Genomic DNA, 23,455 nt, shown 5'->3' on the forward strand with positions numbered 1-23,455 from the left:
ATATTTCATGCATTTAATTACACGTAACATAAATAATTTATACATGTGTGCAACGTGCAAATGCAACGTGTGTGCTTTTGCTGAAAAAAGGATGGGTCAATAAATTATATAAATAAATAATAATAAAAACATGTATATGAACAGTTGCCTTAATGCATCATTTCAAGAGGCTGTTTGTAAAATGCAGGAGATAAAGACATTAATGCACTGGAAACTTGCATTAAGGGACAAGAAACATACAGTTTTTAGATCTGTATTTTTTGTGGTGGAGTAATAATTCGGTCACAGAATTTGTATATATTTATTTCGTGAGTAGTTGGCTCTGGTTTTTGCATCAGCGAAGTAGTGCGGTGTATGATATTTCGTTTCCGACGCCATACGTCACCGGAGTGGGCGTGGTCGGTGCGTGTGTGGCACTGGAGCCTTGTCGTCATGTGTGGGAGGCGGATCACAGAGATCGAGCCCGCCAGGTGACAGCGGAGGCTTCTCTTGGTGCTTCGCGACCACTTTTTTTGTGGGGCTTCACGAGAGACATACTCACATCAAATTGGACCTCCAGCCTTTCGACTTCTTCTGCTCGGAGGGTTGAGATGCCCTCTGACTTTTTCTCACTTTTCAGCGAGGACCTCGACCTGAACCCAGATTTCAGCTCCTTGTTCTGTAAAGGTAACAACTCTCACTTTCTTGTGTTTTACTCGAGCTGTTCTACGTGGTTCCGTTGACGTCCGGTACCTCGAATCTCTTCTTACGCCAGTAGTTATTGTCTATTATAATCATTTCTCACCTCAGACTAGCTCGCCCTGAAGCCTCTGGGTCTGGAAATGACTGGGAAACCAAAGAGTTCAGAGCGCGTGACAGCATCAAAAGCTGGACGTGTTGACCTATGTTGTCATGTCTGACCCCTACATCCTGATAACCTCACAGTTTCACATGAGTCACAACCTTCCGAAAATCAGAACTATGAATGTCACCCTGCCATCCAGTAACCAGCACCTGGATTGCTGGGTCACCAGGAAGTGGAGCCTGCTGCTCCACTCCGAGTCTCAGCTCCTCAGAGAAACCAGTCACCTGCTTGGAAGAGAGGTCACTTGGGACACCAGTGACCTTGATCCAACAGATTTCAGGTCTGACTAAAAGTGCAAACGCATTTATTTCAATGTTGAACAAAACAGTCAAACAAACTTTCTGCTTAAGTTGTATTCTATTTCACGTACTAAATATCTGGGCGTAATGTAATCTAATATTGAATTACAGTCTGCCCCAGTTAATGCATGATATATGCAAATGCATGGCAGCACCTTGTTTATGCACAGATTAGGTATTTTTACAGATGTCAGATTGTTGTCTTTTTAATATCAATGTGGAAACAAAACCATGCAGACAGATGCGACTTAGTCAACTTAGCAAACTAACAAGGTTGACACACAAACTGTCGCTATTTCAGACACAAGTCATTCAATACTTTTTGTGATGAATTCATCTTGGCAAGGGGACGAAAAGCTTGCAAACAGTGCCAGTAATGTCACGTTCAACACGTGTTATGTTTCAATCCTCATGGTGTGGAACAGCTCTTCTTCACATAGTCTTGTTTAGATGTCACTGCCTGACTGACCTACTTTCATTGGCCGTTCCCAAAACCATCCATTGTGAGCAACTTGAAGCACTTGAGAGAAAAAAAATGTTTTTGAGTGGGTGTTTGAGCTGTTAAGAATTAGAAAGGCATATTTGCTCTCAAGGTTAAGATTGACCACCACACAGATAACAGGCCAATGAGTCACATAGTTGGCTGTTGACCACTCTGTCTTTCTTCAGTCTTGACATGTGTCTTTTTCATTTTGCATCGATGATGACAACCACATTTTGGGACAATATTGAGAATGTGAATTTAGTGTTGGTTTGAATTTAGAATTTGATTTTGCTTCAAACTAAATTCTCTCTCTCTCTCTCTCTCTCTCTCTCTCTCTCTCTCTCTCTCTCTCTTCAAACTAAATTGCTCTTTATGTGTTTGAGTTTGAGAGTGGGACCTGATTAAGAAATTACTGTTACTAATTTGAGGTTTAATCAAAGAGCAATCGAAAATTAATTACATTTTAATATTTAAAACTTCAACTGAATCTGTCCTCACAAGGTGTAATGTCCAGGTACAAGTGCTCTAGAGATGAACAAACTCTCGGCTGCGAATATTTCTTTGCTTTTTTTTATCTTAATTCTCCTTATACATGAAGGTTTTGGTTCTGACATCACATTGTTTAATGCCCTCCTGTGTCAGATGTATCTGGAAAGGTTCCAGGAAGCTTGTGCTTTCGACTTCATTTCAAAGAGGCTTTGCCCCCCTCCATTGACGTGTGTAACCCAAAGCCGGTCGATTATTAACCTCTCGACTGCACTGTGTGTAAACCTTCTTTAATGACACTATTAATATTGACTCTTGCTGCTTTAGGTAAACTTTGTGACATGTGCTTTAAAGCACTTGATGGCTCTAAGAACTTGCTGATAAAAAGTAGACATGTTTAGATAAAGGAATGAAATTGAAGATGTTTGTATTATGTTCGCTCGTACAGAAAGGTGACACGCTTTGCTTGAGGCTTTTGGAGAAGCAGGTGAAGAAGTTGCCTGCAGCTACTATCACATGAAAGGTAGGTGTTCAATAACTAGCTATGAGCAGGCAGGAGGGCATTCGTGTAAGCTCGGGTCTACTTCTTTGACCCAGTTCTGGACTGACTTGTTGTGGCATGGTCACATGCAGTGGTGTATTTGCACATTGGATTTGTTATTGCCAAGCGCTCCACGTTGTGAAGTGGCATTGCCAAGACCTGAATTGCCGAGACCTTCTTTCAAGTGAGATTTCTACAGTATATTCTGCTTTTTTCTGTTTTAAATGACTCCTGGGCAACATTTTAGATCAATTCAAGGCCTGGCCTGTGGCATGTTGCCTTTTGCTTATAAACATAAATCAATTATTCAAACAGGCTCATGAAAATCACAACAAAACTTGTGATTTTGTTTTGGTTTCTGCTGTGCTGAGGATGTGCTCTATTTATTAATTTTTTCATGGGGATGTGTTCATGCATCAAATCCCAGAGCCAGTTCTATATTTAAAAATACAAGCGAACGACGGTAAGGTGGAAAGTACATGACCTAAAGAATGACAGATGCATAAAACAAACAAATAAAAAAGAGGCAATATTTTAAGGAAAGCATGCATGTATGTAAAAAAACAAACCTTTTCCAACCAAATAAAAGTGTTAAAGTAATAAAGATACATAAAAGAAGATATAGAACTTTGTTACTGTCAAAACATTGGGTGAGTGTCTTTTAAAGTATGTGGCTGTATTATTTATTTTAAACCGACCAAATTTAATTTGAACATTTATTTGTTTTACTGTTTCTGTTCACTAACTCAACTGTGCATTATGGGACTTGGGTTATGATTGAGTTTTTTTTTTAGCTTCGGGACATTATAATTCATGAAAACAAAGCTGGGGGCTTTTAGTATATGCACTAAGTATAGCTTGCTGGATGTGGCTCTCAGTCCTCAGTCAGTGAATCCATTGACTCATAATATTTCGAATCAGCCCATAAGTAACAGCAAGCTCTGAAAAAAATAGTGAATTTGGTGAAGAGTGGGCACGACGGTAGGTCAAATGATCTTGTACATTAATCATTAACACTAACTAATCCTCAGTAGTTGACAAACCTGTCTCGGGTCAAAATACCACCCTCTCAGGTGTTTACTGCTCACTTGTGACTTTCAGCCTTGGAAATTCAGTCCATATAGATTAACCTGCTGCCAAAATTCACGGCTGCCTCGCTTTCTTTTGACAGCATGCGTGTGTAAAATCTGTCCTTAGTACAGAATATAAGGCATCCAAAGTATTTTTTAAGAACATAAAGTTCCTCCTTAATATTGAGATGTTTGTATCTTTTTTGCATGTGTTTCCTTGCAGTCTGTGAATATTTCTAATTTAGTTCACTACGCTTGACTTTTTAGCGGCCTAAAAGAAGACAGACCTTTAGCCCCTTTTTATGCCGGCGTTTTTATTGTTCCCAATCATGTTTAACAATCTTTGTTTACCTTGAAGAAGCCGCGAAAACCACATGATTCTCGGTAGAATGGAGTGAACTTTAGTGGGTTTCCTGACAGCATTCCACACCTGAAATGTCAGTGTTGCAACACACGTGTTTGCTTTGTTACTGAGGTTTATGAGAATTTGTCCGCGAAAGATGGTTCACTTTTACACTGTCCAGCACCACTATGTTTTTGTCTCTGGCTCCCTGTTCTCTCTTACGTAGTGCAAAGATTTCATTCATCAGGTTATTTCTCACTCCGCTGTTAAAAACTCAAGGCACCTGTGAGTTCTAACATCTTAGTCTTGTGTTTCTCTCCAGAGCAGCATACAGTGGTACTCAGCCATGAAATACTTCAAGCGGCCAATCTTGCCTGGCAACTTCTCCAGTGGGGTTCATATTGTGCAACTGGCCAAAACGGATGAATACTTGCTTTGCTAGATCGAGTGTGATGTGAGTTTATAATAGTGTTGTAGTCAAGATCAGAGCAGACCTAGTCCAAGGCTGAGGCCAAACTAAAAACAGTACCGTATTAGTGACATAGACACGCACATTTATCTCTTCATGCAAAAGAAACTAGTCTTTTTTTCTGAATAAATGGATGGAACATACTGGCAGTTTGATCTGTAGTTTGGTCTCTGTTTCACCCTCCGTCTTGGTGTCTGCATGCTCTGGTCTCCACATGGTCTTGACTACAACACTAGTACACATAAACATTTTAAAACTCATGCATGAGAATAACAATAATAAAAAAGTACTCATTCGACTACACCTAAAAAAATGGTATGAGACATGATCAGGGTTGGCAAGAAAACTGCCATCTTGGCATTTGGTGAAATCTGTGGAACATACATTTGAGTACTTCAGTTTGATGCCCATTTTTAACTAAAGGGAGCTTTTTTTTTACAGCCACAGTATTGGTCCGCCATGTCACCGTTCTCATTTTCACTGGCTGGTTCAGGTTGTCTGCCATAACAACAGCATAACATGCCTGTCGATGCAGTCGGCCTTGTCTTTGGCAACTTGTCATTTCACAATGCTTAACATATTTGGTACCACTCCCTATATCAACACCAGAAAGAACTTGCTGAGTTCCTCTTATTGCCTCCTGTTCTAAGGACCAGTTGGCTCATAATGACTTTTAATGGGCTTGAGTAAAGTATTGGGGAACGTGAGCTGCTATGTAAGCGTTTGGATTTAAGTTGAGACCTTGACCTTGTTGTTTGGGGGTTGTTTTTCCACATATTTCTGATGAATATCTGCTGTCACATAAACCATCCAGAGCCGTCGTCGGCATGGAAAGCACCCGGTTATGCATTAACGAAACCCTCCCTCAGGTGCCTTTTCCTTTCAACAGTAGGTGTTTTGGCCTCACTGAAGTGCTGCAGCAATTTGAAATACGTGATCCAGATTTACAAGACCCTGCAGGGGATGAAGCAGGCTCCATTCCAGCCTTTGTCATTACTGTGTCACATGCAGAGCTTTTCCATGAGTTTCACAATCCTGCAATACCTGCAGCTTATGTTGTTGTGTCTCACAGTTCCGATTTGGTTTGCTGTCTCTGCCCCATCTCCTGCTTCCTAGACTTACTGTCTGTAAAGAAACGTCTTCACATCCTGTCATTGTTGGCGTCCCTTTATGGAAGCGATGTTTACGTGTTATTTTCCATTCATTTTATTCCTTTCTGTTGCTGTTCGGATTTCTATGCTGGATATAAATTTGCTGTAAAAGAAATGTAAATCACACGTGCAACTTTGAACTTGATTCCTCCTCACCGTGGGATTGTGTGGCGTCCGTGTTTTACTTCGACCGTTTAATTAATGTTTGTGGGGTTTTGCATGTGATGGTGACAGAAACAGAGATACGTTTTTGGAAAACTGAAAACAGCTGGTTATGGCCTCCAAATAAATTATAATTGTAAGGTCCCTATGAATCTCTGAAATGGCAGTTTATTTTCATTGTGTCACTGTGTAAATAAGTAAAAACAAGTTTGTGGCTGGAACTAAATTATGATAAAACCCCACATGGCAGGAAAGTTGATAAATTATTAGTTTTGTTCTGCAAGATAATATTTTTTCTGGCAGTTTATTTTCATTGTGTCACTGTGTAAATAAGTAAAAGCAACTTTGTGGATGGAAATAAATTATGATAAAACCCCACATGGCAGGAAAGTTGATGAATTATTAGTTTTGTTCTGCAAGATGATATTTTTTTCTGAAAGGGATACCTGTTTGTTTACAAAAGTGTGTTGGTGTTGAACTTACTAACTGCCAAATTTACCCACCAACAAAACGCCGTAGAGGTCACAGTCTGTAGAGTTCGCTTTGACAACTCTGGAAGCAATATTTGGCTCTTTGTGTGTCCATGTGTTGACAAAGTGTTTCATGTGCAGGCTTCAAAACAAAGTATTTTCATTTGCCTTCATTGCATTTAATGAAATATGAGGACTGAAAATCGTGCATTTTTGAGGCGCTTTCATATCTATATTAAGAGTTTCATGGAATATATTTCAATGCAATTTGATGAGGAAAAATAGCCCCTTTTCATCCCGTTATTATTAGATATTGCTGGCATTCATGTGCCCAGAGAACGCAGTTTTTATTAATCCATTGTACCATCATGTGGACGTCTCAAGCTGTACTACATGATGGAAGTGAGGAAGTGAAATGGGAACACAATTACACACTTAAACTTACGTTAAATCTCCTGTCAAAAATCCTTCCCCATGTAAACTGTCGCCTTTTACCTCAGCAAATTCTACTGCTATGAGCAACGTTTCCTATTCATGATGAGCAAAATTCAATGAAGCAATTGTTTTGTAATGACCATTTCCTTCTTGTGACAGCCTATTGGCAAATATGCGGCGTCTTGTTTTGATGTGTTAACCCAGCGTCTCACTCTCAGCCAACGGATGATGATCATCTTCCGTCAAGTCTCAACCTGCCCAGGCATCTAACAGCTTCTGACAACATTTGCGCTGTCAAAGACACAGGCACAATTGTAAACCTAAAGGAGTTCTGAGGACACTTGCCTTCTTGTAACATTGTCAATGGAAGACCAAAAGAACACTCACAACAATTCCTCATATCATGATCACGTGGTGGGATTAAGCTTGTTGAACATCCTACATTAATATCTTTTATGATAAATATAATAAAAAATATTTTTTATAATTATAAAAATATTCCATTAGAATTCTTTCTCCAAAGTTTGTAAACCGTTTTCTGTGTGGGAATTCCAAAAATCTCATTAGACATAAAGCCTCTTATAAAAATGAAGCGATTAAAAAAAAAAAAGTCAATCTTTAATGGAAAAAGTGGGTCACCTTTGGCTGTTTTCGCCATGGGTCCTAAAAGCCGCAGCTGAGGTTTAGCACACACACACAAGGTTTTTATTCCTGTTATGATCACATTTCTTTTTCCATGGAGCTTCTTATATTTCAAAAGGATATCTAGATGCCATACTCAGCTTTGTTAAGAGCAATGTTTTTACCTCTTTCTATTTCATCATCGGACGCAGTGACATATTGTGGATATTTTTGTTGCTTAATTTAAGGTTGGGAAAATCTGCACATCATTTTCTCATAAAATAGGCCTCTGTTTTTTTCATAACATGCTGTGAGAGTGCTTCAATCTTTTATTGTCATGGGCTTTAGGAAACATCCTCACGACTAGACTTGAGACAGAAGACTCTCTAAAACCCTTGGACAGCTGTGTTTTGGGGAAAAAAGTGTGGTGGTGACAGAACTGGTTTGACAAATGTCTTGTTAACGTCTTAAATCATGTCTTTGTTTAAGCCATCTCATGTTTCAGTGTGGAGTTGCCAACTAGCACCACTAACTAGGTCAGCAACTCCTGGCAGTCAAGCAAACTTATCGCTGATGAAACAAAAGCGTTTCAGGTCACGACACATCAACAATACAAATGTGTGATTTCATATAAAACACTGAGCTCGTTTCAGCCTTAACAAAGTTACTTTGTATTTTATGGTGCTTCTAGTATTGATACTTGACACTAACACTAGAGAAACTATGTTCAACAAAGACGTCGTAAAAGAATCGTTTGTTTTTTTGTAAACATTGGAAACAAACCTACACTAGCTAGTGCCTTCACAAAATACAAGATACTGTACAGGAAATTAAACAACTTCAGGGGATTTAAGAAATGTACCTGACACCGAGGCTTCAACACTACTCTAGAGAAAAGACATCAAAGATGACTTACAGTGTGATAGAAGCAGTTTAATGAATACATTCTACAGAAAATCTAAGTAACATAAATGCCAAGTGTCATGTCATGTCAATAGAAAAGAGATTGAAATGAATCTTAATTCATAATTCTGTCAGAAGCTTTATAAGTAATCCATGTTTTCTTCCTCTTTTTGCGTCTTCTGTGAAAATACCTTGTGTCACTTTTGATGTAAACTTCCAGTCAAGTGGTCATCGTCACTAGTTTTCTCTTGAATTGTTTTTAACTTAGAATTGCTGGGTTATTAAATAACTCATGACAAAACAGTGTTGATGTAAGTAAATATGCTCCTAGGGATATAGGGATGCACTGACTCCATTTTTTTATTTTTTATTTTTTTACTTCTGATATGCACCCAACAACTGAATTTTGATGTCTGCTGTGACCGATGCTATTACAGTGTTGAGAGTCATTCATGTTGACAAGTATGTCTATGAATTTCTGCACATACATTCCAAAAATGTGGTTCGAGGTTAATCCTGAAAACAAATATGCAACTCTAAAGGTCTGAAATTGACTGTCAATATTTATAACGTTTAAGGCAGACACACATCTCTTCAACTGCAATGCAAAGCACCACCTCATGTTATCAGTACAAAATGAGTACACTAGCTCATGTAGCATCAACACGTCAGGGAATTCACATGTCAAATGTTAGACCTGAACTGAACAGCTCAGACCAGGTATGGTGCGAGATAGGCACTGTGCATGACCCGGATTAAGTCGAAGGTCAGAGTCTGTGTCACTCTTCTTCAAAAGAAAGCAATAAAAAGCAAATGACTGCTGAAGAAGTCAACTTGGGGAGTAATCTAGAGAGCGATCTAGTGCTGCTAACTCAAACATCGGCAGGTTCTTCTCGTGTGAAGGTCCACTGAATGAAAGCCCCAGTCCAGTGACCATTTAGTCGACAAATAATTTCCAAAAGGAACCTGGTTTTAAGCTGGAAACTGCACCATTGTTGCTACCCACTTACCTTGAGGGCTACAGATACTTCAATATTTGTTGGATGTTCTTAAATGCAATGAACAAATCACACAGTCACATCGTCTCCAGGATACTAGACAGAAGACGAACCTGTTGATCCCATATTGTTCCCTCCTCCATCGAGAAAGAATTTGGTTCTTCATCCTTTAAAGCTGCTGCAGTGACAGTCTGTGTTTGTTGTAGCTCAAATCTTTGACTTTGGATTTGACGCAGTGTTGCCATTAATTATTAAGTGAATCTCCGATGGACTGGATCCAGTTGTTGCAGTTTATTACTCCTAGATTGCCCAACTGGGTTTGAATGATGGGACGACTGCCGACCTGACTCAGTCAGACAGTGGTCGGTGATGAACTAGATATTGTGACGTGAGATGCATGTCAGATAAGTCATCTGCTTTAATTCTGAGGTGTCGTAACACCGTTGCTCGTGCAAGAACCTGGTGGGAGAGTGTAAGGAGTCTGAGGTCCTCGTGGTCTTTTGACACAAACATGCAGCAGACACGTCCTTGTCGGTGTTGCTATGGAGCCCCTGGCGCCTTTTATGTATGCTTGGCTGTAAACATCTCAGTGTTGTCATTCATGGCATGCTGGAGGTCCCATTTGCTGCTTTTCCCTCTACTCTGTTCATTGTAATCTTCAAATAAGGCGAGGTTAATGGGCTTATTTGAGAAATGCCCTGCAGCATTCAGGTTCGAAAAGTGAAAAAGTCGCTTTATTTCTGCTTGATTGGAGTGTAAACAGGACAAACTACGCTGTTCAGCAAGTCGGAGCACAGACTGGGGTCCTCAGGAATAGTAAACAAGTCGAAGAGGGGCAGAGTGGGTTTTGGAGGAGGGGGACAGGAGGGGAGTTAAAACAGACACTCAGCCAAAAAAACAGTGCCACGCCCCAGGTGCCAGGGCTAGTAGGAGCAAGCAGCAGGAATGTGAGGGAGATGAATGGGAGCGTAAGTCCTGCCATTCAGATGGTGAGTGTTTTTCTTTTTTCTGCTCTGCTTAATGCCCGATGAAAATGACAGTTATTCCAAGAGCAAAGTTTCTAACTCTGAACAGTGAAGCTTGGAGTCTGTTTACTCATCTCTGTCGGCGATTAATTTGGAGCTGGTGATCGCAGCTTATATTGCACTTTAAAAACGTGGATTACTTGTCGGTTCGTACAGTGTTCAGAGCAAGATATTGACTCTCTTAAAATAACATGATGACAAAACATGGCATTACATTCCTTTAAGAAGGATTAACCCATCACCGTGTGAATAGAACAGTGTTGTGTGTCAATGTTACTTCTGAGTTGCACTCAGTCAGCTTATACCCTAAACAAGCACTGAGCAAAATCCCTTTTTTTAGCTTGTTTGAAACAGCCAAAGCCTGTGGAAACTCTCTGGACAGGCCATCCAGTGATTCCAGAATGCTACTCAGAGGGTACATTTTTTTTCTGCCTGTGTGGTTGGCAATCTGTTTACTGGAAGTGCTGCCCACTCACTGCACATGTTGCTGCATGTGAAGTCGGCCTCTAATTCTAGAGAAGCTGTGTACAAGTGTCGATGTGTGATGCTGGGGATGTATTTGAGTTGCATATTTAAGCGCATGAACTGCCTTCATGTCTGCGTGTAAAACATTTATGCCCCCATATTTGAGCTTCAGGGTCAGTCAGGATTATAGATATGTAGAGCCTTGTTTTGTCCTTGAATATTTGTCGAGCTCTCACAGAGTTGTTGTTAAAGAAAGGACAGTTAAGCGTCAGAGACATGAATTCTGCGACTCAGCTGCAAATAATTCAAGCTGGCAGTTTAGCCAGAATAAAGTCAGGCGACAGTAATGTTGTGCCATAATATTTGGAGGATGAATCAGGCTGCTTGTAAAAGTGTTGTCATGCTGTTGACCCAGAGCGCCCTCCCCTCCCTATGTCCTGTCGTACTGAAAGGAAGCACTGAGGGAAGAGGGAAAGGCTTAGTACAACTCTGCTGCTTGTTTGTAATGAGATCAGTTGCTTATTTAAGATGCCTGAGCTTTCACTTTTTCGTTAGTATGAATGATATTTATTTATTTATATTCGTAACATTCATTTCTACTCTAAAGAAAAAGCCTGGGCACTGTCATCATGCCGTGGAATAATAATGCAAGTCTGCATTTTAAGTTTGAATTTTCAATTTTTTAAAAAGGTCCTTTTCTCTATTTGTTCTTTTTCAGTGCTTCAGTACAGTTGACAGTTAGAAGCAACGCAGATCAGATTTTCCTCATGCAGACTCTAATTTGATTGTTGAAGGAAGCCTTTTGTCTTTTCCTCCTCTCACAGAATCGGTGTATGACCTCCTGCCCAGAGAGCTGCAGTTATATACGTCGACCCTGCAAGGCTCCACAATCATGAGTCAGACAAGTGGCGGAGAAGCTGGGCCCCCCTCTTCGAGTGCTTTAGCAACAGGTAGATTTCTTGCATTTCTTATCTGTTCTTTTACGTGGGCCAAGGCAAAACCACAGCATGGTTTTGCACCTGTAGTCAAAACACTTGCTGCATACGTTGTTAAAACCAGTTTAGACGGTTGACAGCATCACGTCATGATTTCTTTACAAGCAGTCGCACGGCCCCGCTTGCAAGGACACGCCGCAGTGTTATGGTTACTCTGGGCAAACACCGAAGTGCATCTTTTCTTTATCGCATTATTACTCCAACTTTGAAACTACGATCTTTGCCGGCAATTCGGCGAAGTCACCTGGGGTACTAGTCGGCACGCGCATGGACAGTTTATTTTCCGATGGGATGTGACTTCTGTGGTTCTGAACTCCAACTTCAGGAGCAAAAACATAAATATCTGTGACATTCAATTCATTGCTAATATTTAAATTAATTAATTAATTATAAAAAAACTTTTCTTTTGACTCCAATGTGAAATTACTCAAGGAGAAAAAAATGTTATCAAACAAAATGTTTTGTATTTAATAAATAATGACTACTTGCAGAAACAGAATTAATGACCCTGAACTATTCTCATTTAGTCGTGTTTCAACTGTGTTGAATTCCTGGCTTGGTGCTATGAAGAATAAAAGTAATCTGTTTTGATGAAGTGGTTTTTGTGTTTTGAAATGTCATTCAGGTTATTGAGCAAGTTGAATGTTCAGTCATTTGTTTTTGAAGTGGGTGATTCGTCGTCGCAGCTCACCACAGATGAATGGCTTTGAAAGTCATTTATTTGATAGTTGAAGATTTTTTTTGTGGAAAACAAACGTGAGTGGATTTTTTAAACAAGTGTATGTAACATCTTACGTGAATGATGAAGCTGTTAGTGAGGAGAGTCCAATTTTGTATTCAAGAGGAACAATGCGGGTTTTGTCCTGGAACCTGGACCAACTCTTCACTCTCTCAACAGTTCTCGAGACGCCTGGGAGTATGACCTGCCAGTCTACATGTGCTTTGTGGACTTGGAGAAGGTGTATGACCAGCTGGCCAGGACAAGTTGTGGGAGGTGTTTTGGGAGTATGGGGTGCAAGGCTCCCTATTGAGGGCTGCTCAATCTCCGTATTCCTGGACCGGGAGTTGAGTCCGGATCCTTTGGTGCAAGTCCAATGTGTGGTGGAGGTTGATCTCCGCCGGGGTTGTGCTTTGTCTCCAATCCTGTTTTTAGTTTACATGGACAGGATTTCGAGGCACAGCTCTGGTGGGGTGGGTTTGCGCTTGGTGGCCTGAGGATCCAGTCACTGCTATTTGAAGATAAGTGTGAAGTGTGAAGCAGCTGGGATGAGGATCAGCACCTCTAAGTCAGGGGCCATGGATTCCTCTCTCCGGGTGAGGAATGAGTTGCTGCCTGAAGTGGAGAACTTTAAGTGTCTTGAGGTCTTGTTCTCGAGTGGGGAGGTAAGGGAGGTGGAGATTGGTCGGTGAATCGGCAGGTATTGCAGTCCCTCTACTGCACTGTTTTTGTGTAAGAGAGATGGCCATGAGCTGTGGGTCATGATCAAAAGAACGAGATCCCGGATAGAAGCGACTGAAATGAGTTTTTTCCGCCGAGTGGCAGGCGTCTCCCTTAGAGATAAGGTGAGGAGTTCTGTCAGTCGGGAGAGACTCGGAGTAGAGCTGCTGCTTCTCTGCGTTGAAAGAAGTCAGTTGACCTTTTGCAACTCCAGCTCAGTTGGATCATTTGCTCTTCTGAACTGGCAGTATATGCATATCAGCATGCTGGAGCAACATCCCAAAACAAATCTGAATTCATTCTTATGTCCCACCCTTATTGCTGATTCGCTGTCTCGTTTTTATTCCAGGAAGTTCCCTCTGAAGCAGGGAGTGTCTGCATATAAAATGGTCTGCAGTTCTCTGCTTCATAGGTCAGAAGCTTGTTTATTTTGTCTCTGTGGCTACGCTCAGTCCCGTCTGAAAATCCACCACTCAATCATATGCACAACTAAATTGACAGTTTTTTTTTCTCAATTCTTTTGTCCATAAATTTAAATGCCTTCAAAGGTTCTCAACATGCTAATATTAAACACGTTTTATTAGGAAAATTATTATGTTTAACATAAACAAGACCCTTGGCTAGTGCTGCTGTACTGCTGAGCGAACACTCATCATTTGGCTCATTTAGTTCACAGCATCTATTGCCAAAACCCTAAACACTGAATTCTCACACGATCTTATAAAAAGAGGTGTGGTTTGGGTTTAGGCTATGGCAATAAAAAACAAGGAAATATACCTATTTTAGCTGCTAAACTGGGACTGCTAGCCAACCTGTTGAAGATGCCTTTATTCACTCTGTGTTTGTCTGCACTGTAGATGCCATGTCCGCTTCTTTGACCATGGAAGGCCGCCGCAGTGCTTTGTCCTCCAGCTCCAAAAAGCAAACCACTTCCTCCGACCAGACTTGCAGTTGCAGCATTGACTCGGAAGACGTCAAGAGTTGCAGAATGGTACCCGAGCCGGTGGTTACAGACGGAGTCAGCGGCAATGAGGTCAGCTGCCATTGTGCCAGTGAGCTCAGAGGACGGTCGTGCCAAGAGGGCCATCTTCAGATGACCCCGTCGAAGCGCCACCCAGTGTTGAACATCTCTCCTCCACCTCAAGACCTGTTCGATGACAGTCGCATGTCCTACCAGGGGGATACAACTCTGGATTCCGAGCAGAGCAACAGCATCTGGACAGACGACTCTCTGTCCAACTTCAGTAACATGAGCGTTGTCTCGTACAACGACAACACAGAGGTGCCGAGAAAGTCACGAAAACGTACGCCCAGACAAAGACCAGGGCCAAAGTCTGGGCGGAAAGGGGAAGCAAGCATGGATGTGTTTGATGCAGACAGTGCCAAAGCTCCGCACTTTGTCCTGTCACAACTGGGTCCAGAGAGCAAGACTGGACCAAAAGGAAGGTGTGGCCTACTTTTGATGCATTTGGAATTAATAATGACATACGTCCTGTCACGCTCAAAGTCATGTGAAATCGAAAATGTGGAAAAGCAACTTCAAATTTCCCCCCACATTATTGCTGAAGGCGGGCGGTGAGATCAGAAGCTGGGGAGGGGCAGGATGCCGCAATACAAACAATGGTCAACCACAGTCATTCTCAAGGACCTTGGATAAACACTGCAGATTGAATAAACAGATAAAACTGAATGCCTTAAAAGTTAGAGTAACAATATGCCTCATTGATTGATTGATTCTTTGCTAGGCTTGTTTCGACCAAATTCCTCTTTCAACTTTGTTATAGAGTTCGTGAAAATGTAACTGATCCAAGTCCAGTTTTAGGCATACGTTTTTTTTTTTATTGTGTTTGCATGCTTACTGTAAAAAATGTGTCCATGTGGGAAGTTAACATGCTTTGAAACTTGATCGAACACATATTTTGCTCATTTGTATTACATTTTCTCCAGCTCTCAAGACGATCTAAGGTCAGTTCGCAAAGGAGGAATCCTTTCAATGCAGTACCCACCGAAGTCCGAGGGGAAGGAGTTAAAGATTGTGGTCCAGCCAGAGACTCAGCACCGAGCGCGCTATCTGACCGAAGGTAGCAGAGGGTCAGTGAAGGACCGCACTCAGCAGGGCTTCCCCACTGTGAAGGTACAAAAATACGCATGATATATATATATATATATATATATATATATATATATATATATATATATATATATATATATATTTATTTATTTATTTATTTATTTATTTATTTATTTTTTTTTTTTTCAAAAAATGATGTACTAACAATGTCAGTTTTACCAGAAAACAGAAGTTTTAGTTGCAGATTCTGAGCAGTGAAATGTGACTTGGTGTCAAGAGCAATGTCTCATGTAAGTCTCTAATGGAGTCTTCCAATTTGCCCACAGCTAGAGGGAGTGAATGAGCCGGTGGTGCTGCAGGTGTTTGTCGGGAACGACGCTGGACGTGTGAAGCCCCATGGGTTCTATCAAGCTTGCAGGGTGACTGGACGCAACACCACCGCCTGTAGCGAGGTGGACTTTGAAGGCACCACTGTGATTGAAGTGCCCATGGAGCCCAGCACCAACATGACTCTTGCGTACGTCTTCTTATCTTCATGCTGCTTCCACGTACACATTTATGACTGCTTCTTCTGATGGCTTGCCAATCCAACGAAGGCCCAGTGTGGAAACTATAGAAGCCAGAATACTTTCTTTTCAACCCTCCTTTCTGCGTCAGTGCAGCTGAATGTTTTTGAACGTGTGTGTAGGGTGGACTGTGTTGGGATCTTAAAACTCCGCAACGCTGATGTTGAGGCTCGCATTGGTGTGGCCGGCTCCAAGAAGAAGAGCACCAGAGCCAGACTGGTGTTTCGGGTCAACATCCCTCGTCCAGACGGATCTGTGCTTACACTACAAACTCCATCATCCCCAATCTTATGTAGTAAGTAAAAACAGTGTAGTACTGGCTACAAAGATGTATCCTGCTCCTTTATGGAAACCTATAGTTGTTTGTGTACATGGTTCACGATGAATTGATTAGTTTAAACAAACGCGGTGCTTAGAAATCATCCATGTATTTGAAGATGTTTTTAATCTGAGCGTCATTGCTTAGGGATAATGCGGAAGGATCTCCTGCAACTACATTCCAAAACCAAACAGTAGCAGGGTGTGGTTGGTTTCATAAACAGAAATGGCGCTTCAGGCCACTATAAAGTTCAAGTGAAAGAGGATTTGTGATTTGAGACTTTGGACCAATATAAGGAAAGGACAACAATGGAGGTGTGCGGACCTGGCAACGAGAGGAACATCTTAGTTCAAAAGTGTCTGGCTACTCTATGTTCAAGTGGCTTGGAGCTTGGCCAGTCCTAGTTGGGTTGTGTAATGGTAATTCTGAGGTGGATATGTGTGTCTTAATTTCATCTTTCATCTAGTTTCATCTTATGTGTGTGTGCAGCTCAGCCGGCTGGCATGCCAGAGATTTTGAAGAAGTCCCTGCACAGCTGCTCGGTGAAAGGAGGAGAGGAACTGTTCATCATCGGCAAGAACTTTCTGAAAGACACCAAGGTTTTGTTTCAAGAGAATGCTTCCGGTGAGGACGCTCATTGTGTTGCTGGGGTAAAATGAAACTCTAAACACTGGCCTTTTCTTTTCAGATGAGTCATCTTGGAAAGCTGAAGCAGAAATCGACATGGAATATTTTCATCAGGTAATTGCTTCAACCAGTTTGTTAATTCTGGTTTGGAAAAGCTGAGTAAGTTGAGAGCATGATTCCGGATTTGCATGGAATCATCTTAAGGAGTGAAGCTCAAGGTTTTCTGGCCTACTTACCCAAGGGTACGCAATTGACCAGCTGTTCATCTTGCTTAAAAAAGCTTAAATCTGCACTGGAAAAACCCAGGAAATTCAAATTACATGAACATATCTTAACTCACTTAACAAATGTAGCAGTAAAACACTGTATGTGGCGAGTGTAAGAGCCCTTTTCCCTCCAGGTGAAATGGACATCCATTCATCCACAGTAACAGATTCACCTGTGAGCTCACACGGGACAGTAAGGTCAGAGTTAAAAACCGTTGGCTGTTAAAATCCAACTCTAGTTTTTCACTGCAGGTTGTTCATTCTTTGGACAGTACAGACTGTGTTTATTTGTTTTATGTGTGGATGGGCAGGAGGAGAGTGTAGAGAGCGTAGAAAGGATTCCACAGTTGAGACTGGAACACTACACTGTTACTGTGCAGCTCAAAAGTCTCCCTCACAAAACGTAACTATTCTAATGTTGGTAATGTTTTGGACTTTCTTGTCACATGCAGGAGTTTGATCAAATGTCATTCTCTCTTAGAAAGCCCTGTCGGAACCAAACCGATATTCAGAAGTTTCCATTTTAGCTCAATTCTCAGCTCAGGCAAGCAGCATGGCAACAATAAATGTGCCTGTTGCCAAGTGCGGAGGTAACGGTTGACTGTGCAATCATCATCTGGTTCCTCAGGTAGAAAGGAGTCTGTTTTCTTCTGGAGTATGTCGATGTGTTGAGTAATCCGTCGATGATGCGGGACACAAACAATTGTGGCTGCAGGATGTGTGTGCTGAAAGAGGATTTTTATATTTTCCTGCTCCAGAATCATCTGATCGTCAAGGTCCCTCAGTACCCGAATCAGGCGCTCACTGCTCCTGTTTGTGTGGGGATCTATGTGGTCACGAATGCTGGGAGGTCACATGACGTCCAGCTGTTTACTTACACTCCAGATTCAGGTTTGTGTTTTCATCCTCTATTTAAAAAGGTAAACGTTAAATGGAATATAGGCTGTTGAGATGTTCTATCCCTGCTGGGTGGTGCCATTCAAGGCTGGTTGATGAAACATGATAAAACATTTATGATAAAATTACTATTATATTGTTATTATTATCGTTATATTCAACAAGCATAATTTGATGCTTCCATTTATATTGTTTTGTTCTGTTTTTTTTCAGTGAAGATTGACACCACTGTGAAGACAGAGATGCCGTCACCAGTCAAAACATGTCCTTTTGAAGAACCCAGTAAATATATTTTCCCATTTAAAAAGTGTCTTTTGATGTTTTCAAAACTCAGATTTTTGTAACTTTCGATTTTAATTCATGTTGAGTTATTGCAGTTGATCACACCAGTTATTGTTCTTTTTCCCGCAGCTTTGAATGAAGCCTTAATGCCTTCAATCTTGCCTGCAGTGAAGAGAGAAGATGTGATGCCGATGGAAGTGACCAGCAACCTCCAGGCTCCTGGAGTCTTTAAGGTACTTAAGACACGTTTTAGTTTTTATAACCTCACCTCAGCCCTGGTAATTAGAGGTAACAAATGTTCGACCATATAAAACATGCCAATAATCTTGTGGAATGTTTTACCAACAGGCGGATGAGCTGTTTCCCACACAGCCGAGCTCTGATATTGCTGCAGGGCACCTGAGTGCATCCAAAACCTTCTCCAGCAGTGTCCCACAGCCCGCCGGCCTTCCTGACAAAGGACAGTCTCCGGGTTTCACCAACCCAGAACCCCTAAGTACAATTCAAAAGCAAGACATTTCTGCGGGCTCCTTCTCGGTGCCTGTGGACACCTTACTACCACCAGCTCGACAGCAGTTCCTCCTCGAGCGTTTATCGCTTGAGGCTGAGAGCTCGATGGCCAAGCAGCAACAGCAGCACCAACAACACATTCAGCATCAGCAGCAGCTTCAGCAGCAGCAGCAACAGCAACAGCAGCAGCATGTGATGGAGAACTTGCAGCAACAGCTGTTTCAATCGCAGGTTCAAATGCAATGTGGCATGTTTCAGGATGCTGCTCTCACCAAAAGTACAGAGCAACAGAGTCCCTCACAAGGAGTGGTGCCAAACCATGGCGCCATTTTCCAGCAGGCCCAGCAAAACCAGCAGCAGCAGCAGCAGCAGCAGCAAGTGGCTCTCTTCCAACAGGCCAATGAGATTATCTCGGCTCAAACAAACTTCCTGCAGCAGACCCCGACACATCCCTCACCCCCAATTTATTCAAACTCCTTGGCTGATGCACAGGCAGCACAGGGGGTGCTGTTTCATAGCCCCTCTAACACTCAAGAGCAGGCCCAGACCAGTATGTTCCCAAACCCCCTGGCGGTCCTCCAGTCGCCTGAGCAAAGGCCACCCACCCCGGGTCTCTTCTGCCCTCAGGCGACTCTGCCACCTAAGCTGGCGACCAGCAGTCCGACTCAGCAGCAGCAGCTGGAATTCCTCAGTGCACTTCAACCTACAGCCCCAGAATCCCAACCCGTGTTTCCAGCCCAAACGCTCTCCACTATTCAGCAAAACCGACCCATGGACCAGCAGCCGGCCGCCCGGCCTCAGACCCTCACGCAACCTGCGCTGCAGCCGTCTCTTTTCCAAAACATCTCCCAGCATTCGTCTGCAAATACCAGCCCTCCGGGCCAGCAACAGCTACCAGGTGGTCTATTGTTCTGTAACAGCACCTTGTCCAGTCCAGACCAGAACCCTGGCCTCCTCTTTAACAACCAGGGCCAGATGCCTCCCCTGACCAGCAGCAGTCTAGTAGCCCAAGACCAGCAAAACCCTTCTTTGCTTTTTTCTCAAGCCAGCGTACTCACAGTGAACCAACAGAATCGCGCTGAGCCCATGGCTCTGGGGAACCCCGGCGATCCACGACAGCAAGTGCTGTACCAGGAGCAGCAGCCCATGCAACTAGGCACCAGCACCAACATACAACAGGAGCAGCCAGTAGGGCTCTTTGTGTCCCAGCCCATGGCTTCACTGCAGGCAGCACAGTCGGCCATGTTTGCCTCACCCAACGGTGTTCGAAGTCTGCAGACCACAGCCGCCTCCCCGGTCCAGCAGCCGCGGACTCTGTTCCAGCCCACAGTCAGCGCGACTATGAGCCAGCCCAGTCGGCCTCAGCAGTCCGACCTTTTTCTTTTTGGAATGCAAAATGGTAAGAACTGCACGATCAGTGGACGTCAGAAAAGCCATGTTGAACCCTCGATTTACTCTTAATGTCTGTGTCACCAAAGTGTCAGCTACATGTGGCAGTAATTATTAGATCTGAGTGGGTCATTCATAAACCAAGTGGGAGGTAATGATATTTATAGCACTAGTTAAATCTCCAACGTAGTTTGCGTTTGAGAAAACGTTCAACTTCTCGTTCAGCGACGTATCTGCTGTGCTGCCACCAAGAGGCGAAAGCAGAAACTACACGGGAAATCTTGGTTCAAGCTCTTGAACAACTCCAGATTGTTCAAAGCTCAGGGCTAGAACATACAAAGAATATGGGTCAGCATCCCACAATAAGTGACAGCACTGAGCGACCATTTTTTGTGTTAGAAACTCACAGAATGCACAACATTTTCACAGTTGTATTTTCTTTTCACTGTCGACAATAAAACAGTTCTACTTTTTTCCCATCAAAGAAAAAAATATTAGGAAATGAAAGCAAAGCAAACGAAAAAAGGGGAATCACAAAAAATAAAGAGACGAGAGTAAAAGTTGAACTTTAAAAACTGAAAATAAGAAATACAATTCAAATATTTTGTGAATTGATAAAATGAATATATTATTTTATTTGACTCCATGGATCTCCAAGTTATGCTTTTTCATGAAATGCATTTCTTGTCATATAAACAAGCAATTCATAATTTCTGTCCATTCTTGTCTGGGGTGTTTATCAATGACTAGATTTCTATAACATGACCTGTGCATGTAAACTAACTGATTCCCCCTCTCCACTTTCCCCTGCAGAGTGCGGTCAGCTAATAAACGCAGAGGGAAACACGCTGTCCGATCAGATCATCGCCATCAGCCAGTCCGGTCAGAACCAGAGAGAGACCGACGCACACATCCAGTCTTTGATGTGTCAGTCGCTGTCTCGTCCGGCACCAGGGCCGACAAGCTTGGGAAGCTCTCAGAACATGGAGAAGATTGATGACCTCCTGGTCAGCCTGCAGGAGCCAGGCACCAATATAACTCGTTCATACTGAACCCTCATCCTTTTGTAGTGTTTTGCCCAAATGCCGAATACAGTGAGCTGTAGTGCATGTCTTTTCTGTTCTAGATTTATTGGGAAGGAAAAAGACTGCCAGGTCTCATCACAATATTTCACTGAACACCTGTTATCCATGCGATTACTTGGTTCCGCAGCAGCAGTCGTCCAAATCTTTAAACTTAAAACTACCTACAAATTAATCAGATATGAAATTGATCAGACATTTTTGATCAGTCATGTTTATTGTTGTTTTGTCGAGCCACTTTTCTGTGGCTTGATGCAAAAGATTGATTTTGAGTAGCGACAGGAGGCTGTCTTGGTGAAGTTAAATACTGTTGCCTGAGCGTTTTTATGATCTACATACTCGTTTTTTCCATTTCTGTAATTGTGTGATAGATCGGTCAGTATGAATTTTAAAGTTGCAGTTAGGAAGTGCGTTGCTTCATTTGCCTCTCATGTCGTTGTATACATTTGTATATTACTCATTCCAGTCTAAGCTACAGAAGTCGCATGCAAACACACACACAGAGGCAACATTTTATATTGTTTTTGAAATTCATTGTTTACAGGTTTATTCATGAGATGTTTTGCTTTGAGAACAGACGCAAACATCACAAAAATGCTGATTTGCCAAACTATTTTCTCTGGACCAAATCACTGAGAGGTCACTGCTCTGACAACAAGCACGAAACAATGTGATTGTCATTCCATTTCTTGCACCGTTTAATGAGGAATTGTAGGTTTTGCATCATGTTGGTGGCGTCACTGTGTAGCACGATCTGGAATAGTATTCGCACAGCAGCTGAGAGGAGCCCTCTCCCTCTGTTTCTAATTAATGTGACTGATGACGTGAATGTCTGGGAGGAACTAAGCTGCGGTAACGGAGCCGTTCTTCCTTGTGTAGATAGCTGGAAGTTTCACTAGCTGAGTGGCAGTTTTGGGACCGAAGTCTGATCTCTTGTCTTTCCCCGACAGGTCAGTTTTATGGCCTGTGCTTATTTAGGATGCAGCCGTTTGGTACTCTTTCTCTTGGCACGTGTAACCCATTTGTATCTTTTTGAAGGCGTGTACTTTCACAGTGTGTGAGCAAGGGGCTGGTCTCTCAAGTTTTTGATGCCTCACATGTAGATTCATGTATAATCGTCAACTACTTTTAAATGAAGTGGTGATTTAAGGAGGGGGAGAAGGGACAGAACCTTTGAAGGAAAAAGGAGGTGGTTATTTCTAAATCTGCATTACTGTAGTATTGAATTGGTTGGTTGTTGCAATTGGAGGATGATACCTTGAAACTTTATAGATGTGCTTGTTAGATCTTCTTCACTTTTGGACCAAACTGCAACAACAGAATAATCCTGAAAATGGGACCAACAAACAGCAGTGTTAATAATAGTGTTATAACTAGCGATGCAGTACTAAATGTGATTTTTTTTTTCTTTCTATTTATGGAGATGGTTGCGAATGTATTGCAGCTGCTTTTTATTAGTAGATGACAACCTCTCTGTTTCCTGCATTAGAATGAGATGTCTATTAATATATTCTGCCAAATTCATTTTTAAATCGTGTTCCTTCTACACACTAGTTACACAGTGAATCGTGAATGTGCTTTTGTGGCCCCTTAAACACTCCCGAGTGATTACAGGTTGTTGCAAGCCATAATTTAAATATCCTTACAACAATAAGGTCTTCTGTTCATATTTTTGTACTGAAATTTGTATTACATTTATGTTATACAACGTAGATGTGGTAAGATTTCCTCTGGAACTGCTATGCAGCTAATATAAATGTGGATCTGTTAGTTTTGGAATGTATATTTTTCTATTTAGCATCTTCCTTTTAAACAATGTGGGGGAGCAAAATGAAAATTTCTTCTATTATTTATCCGGTTTGATTGTGTGAGTACCTTAATTGTTGTCTTTGTCTTGAGCTGTTTCAAACTTTTAAGTGGACATTGTCGCCGTCTTGACTGTTTACTGTAAAAGAGGTTTTCGGATTTGTCCTGAATCATAACACTCTTCACTCCAAACTTTTTTTTTTTTTTTTTACAGACTCTTGGATAGCCCATTTCTGTTCCAGGAAACGTATCTAGCATGTGGCTTTGTAACCATGTGAACAATTCATACAAATATCTGTTCATTTTGGGGGGATTTAGTTAGTTAATAACTTGCAGTCTTTATTAAATGTATGAAAATTCAAGTCTTCTGTCTTTATTTTTAAGTGTTGCAGAAGGTTTCTGAAAGACGATTGTTTGAGTTTGGCTCTTGTGACTGGCTGA

At 41.9% G+C, this 23,455-nt stretch overlaps 1 protein-coding gene across 6 annotated transcripts; it reads left to right on the plus strand.

Moving 5' to 3' along the window:
- The first annotated feature begins 463 nt into the window (after nt 1–463).
- nfat5b (nuclear factor of activated T cells 5b) lies at nt 464–23,350 on the plus strand. Of its 6 annotated transcripts, none has more exons than XM_053865616.1 (13): nt 464–666; nt 11,591–11,716; nt 14,057–14,645; nt 15,147–15,333; nt 15,597–15,787; nt 15,959–16,131; nt 16,645–16,779; nt 16,844–16,896; nt 17,807–17,939; nt 18,159–18,227; nt 18,357–18,460; nt 18,576–20,136; nt 20,940–23,350. In XM_053865616.1, exons 1-13 carry the CDS (start codon nt 591–593, stop codon nt 21,176–21,178), a joined length of 3,636 nt encoding a protein of 1,211 aa, XP_053721591.1. In that variant the 5' UTR covers nt 464–590; the 3' UTR covers nt 21,179–23,350. The 6 variants fall into 6 exon arrangements, with proteins under 6 accessions (XP_053721591.1, XP_053721592.1, XP_053721595.1 ...); XM_053865617.1 differs by having other exon boundaries at nt 18,396–18,460; XM_053865618.1 differs by lacking the exon at nt 464–666 and adding an exon at nt 2,180–2,636.
- Nucleotides 23,351–23,455: the final 105 nt, after the last annotated feature.

Source organism: Synchiropus splendidus, chromosome 5 (assembly GCF_027744825.2).
Source record: "Synchiropus splendidus isolate RoL2022-P1 chromosome 5, RoL_Sspl_1.0, whole genome shotgun sequence".
Lineage (NCBI taxonomy): Eukaryota > Metazoa > Chordata > Actinopteri > Syngnathiformes > Callionymidae > Synchiropus > Synchiropus splendidus.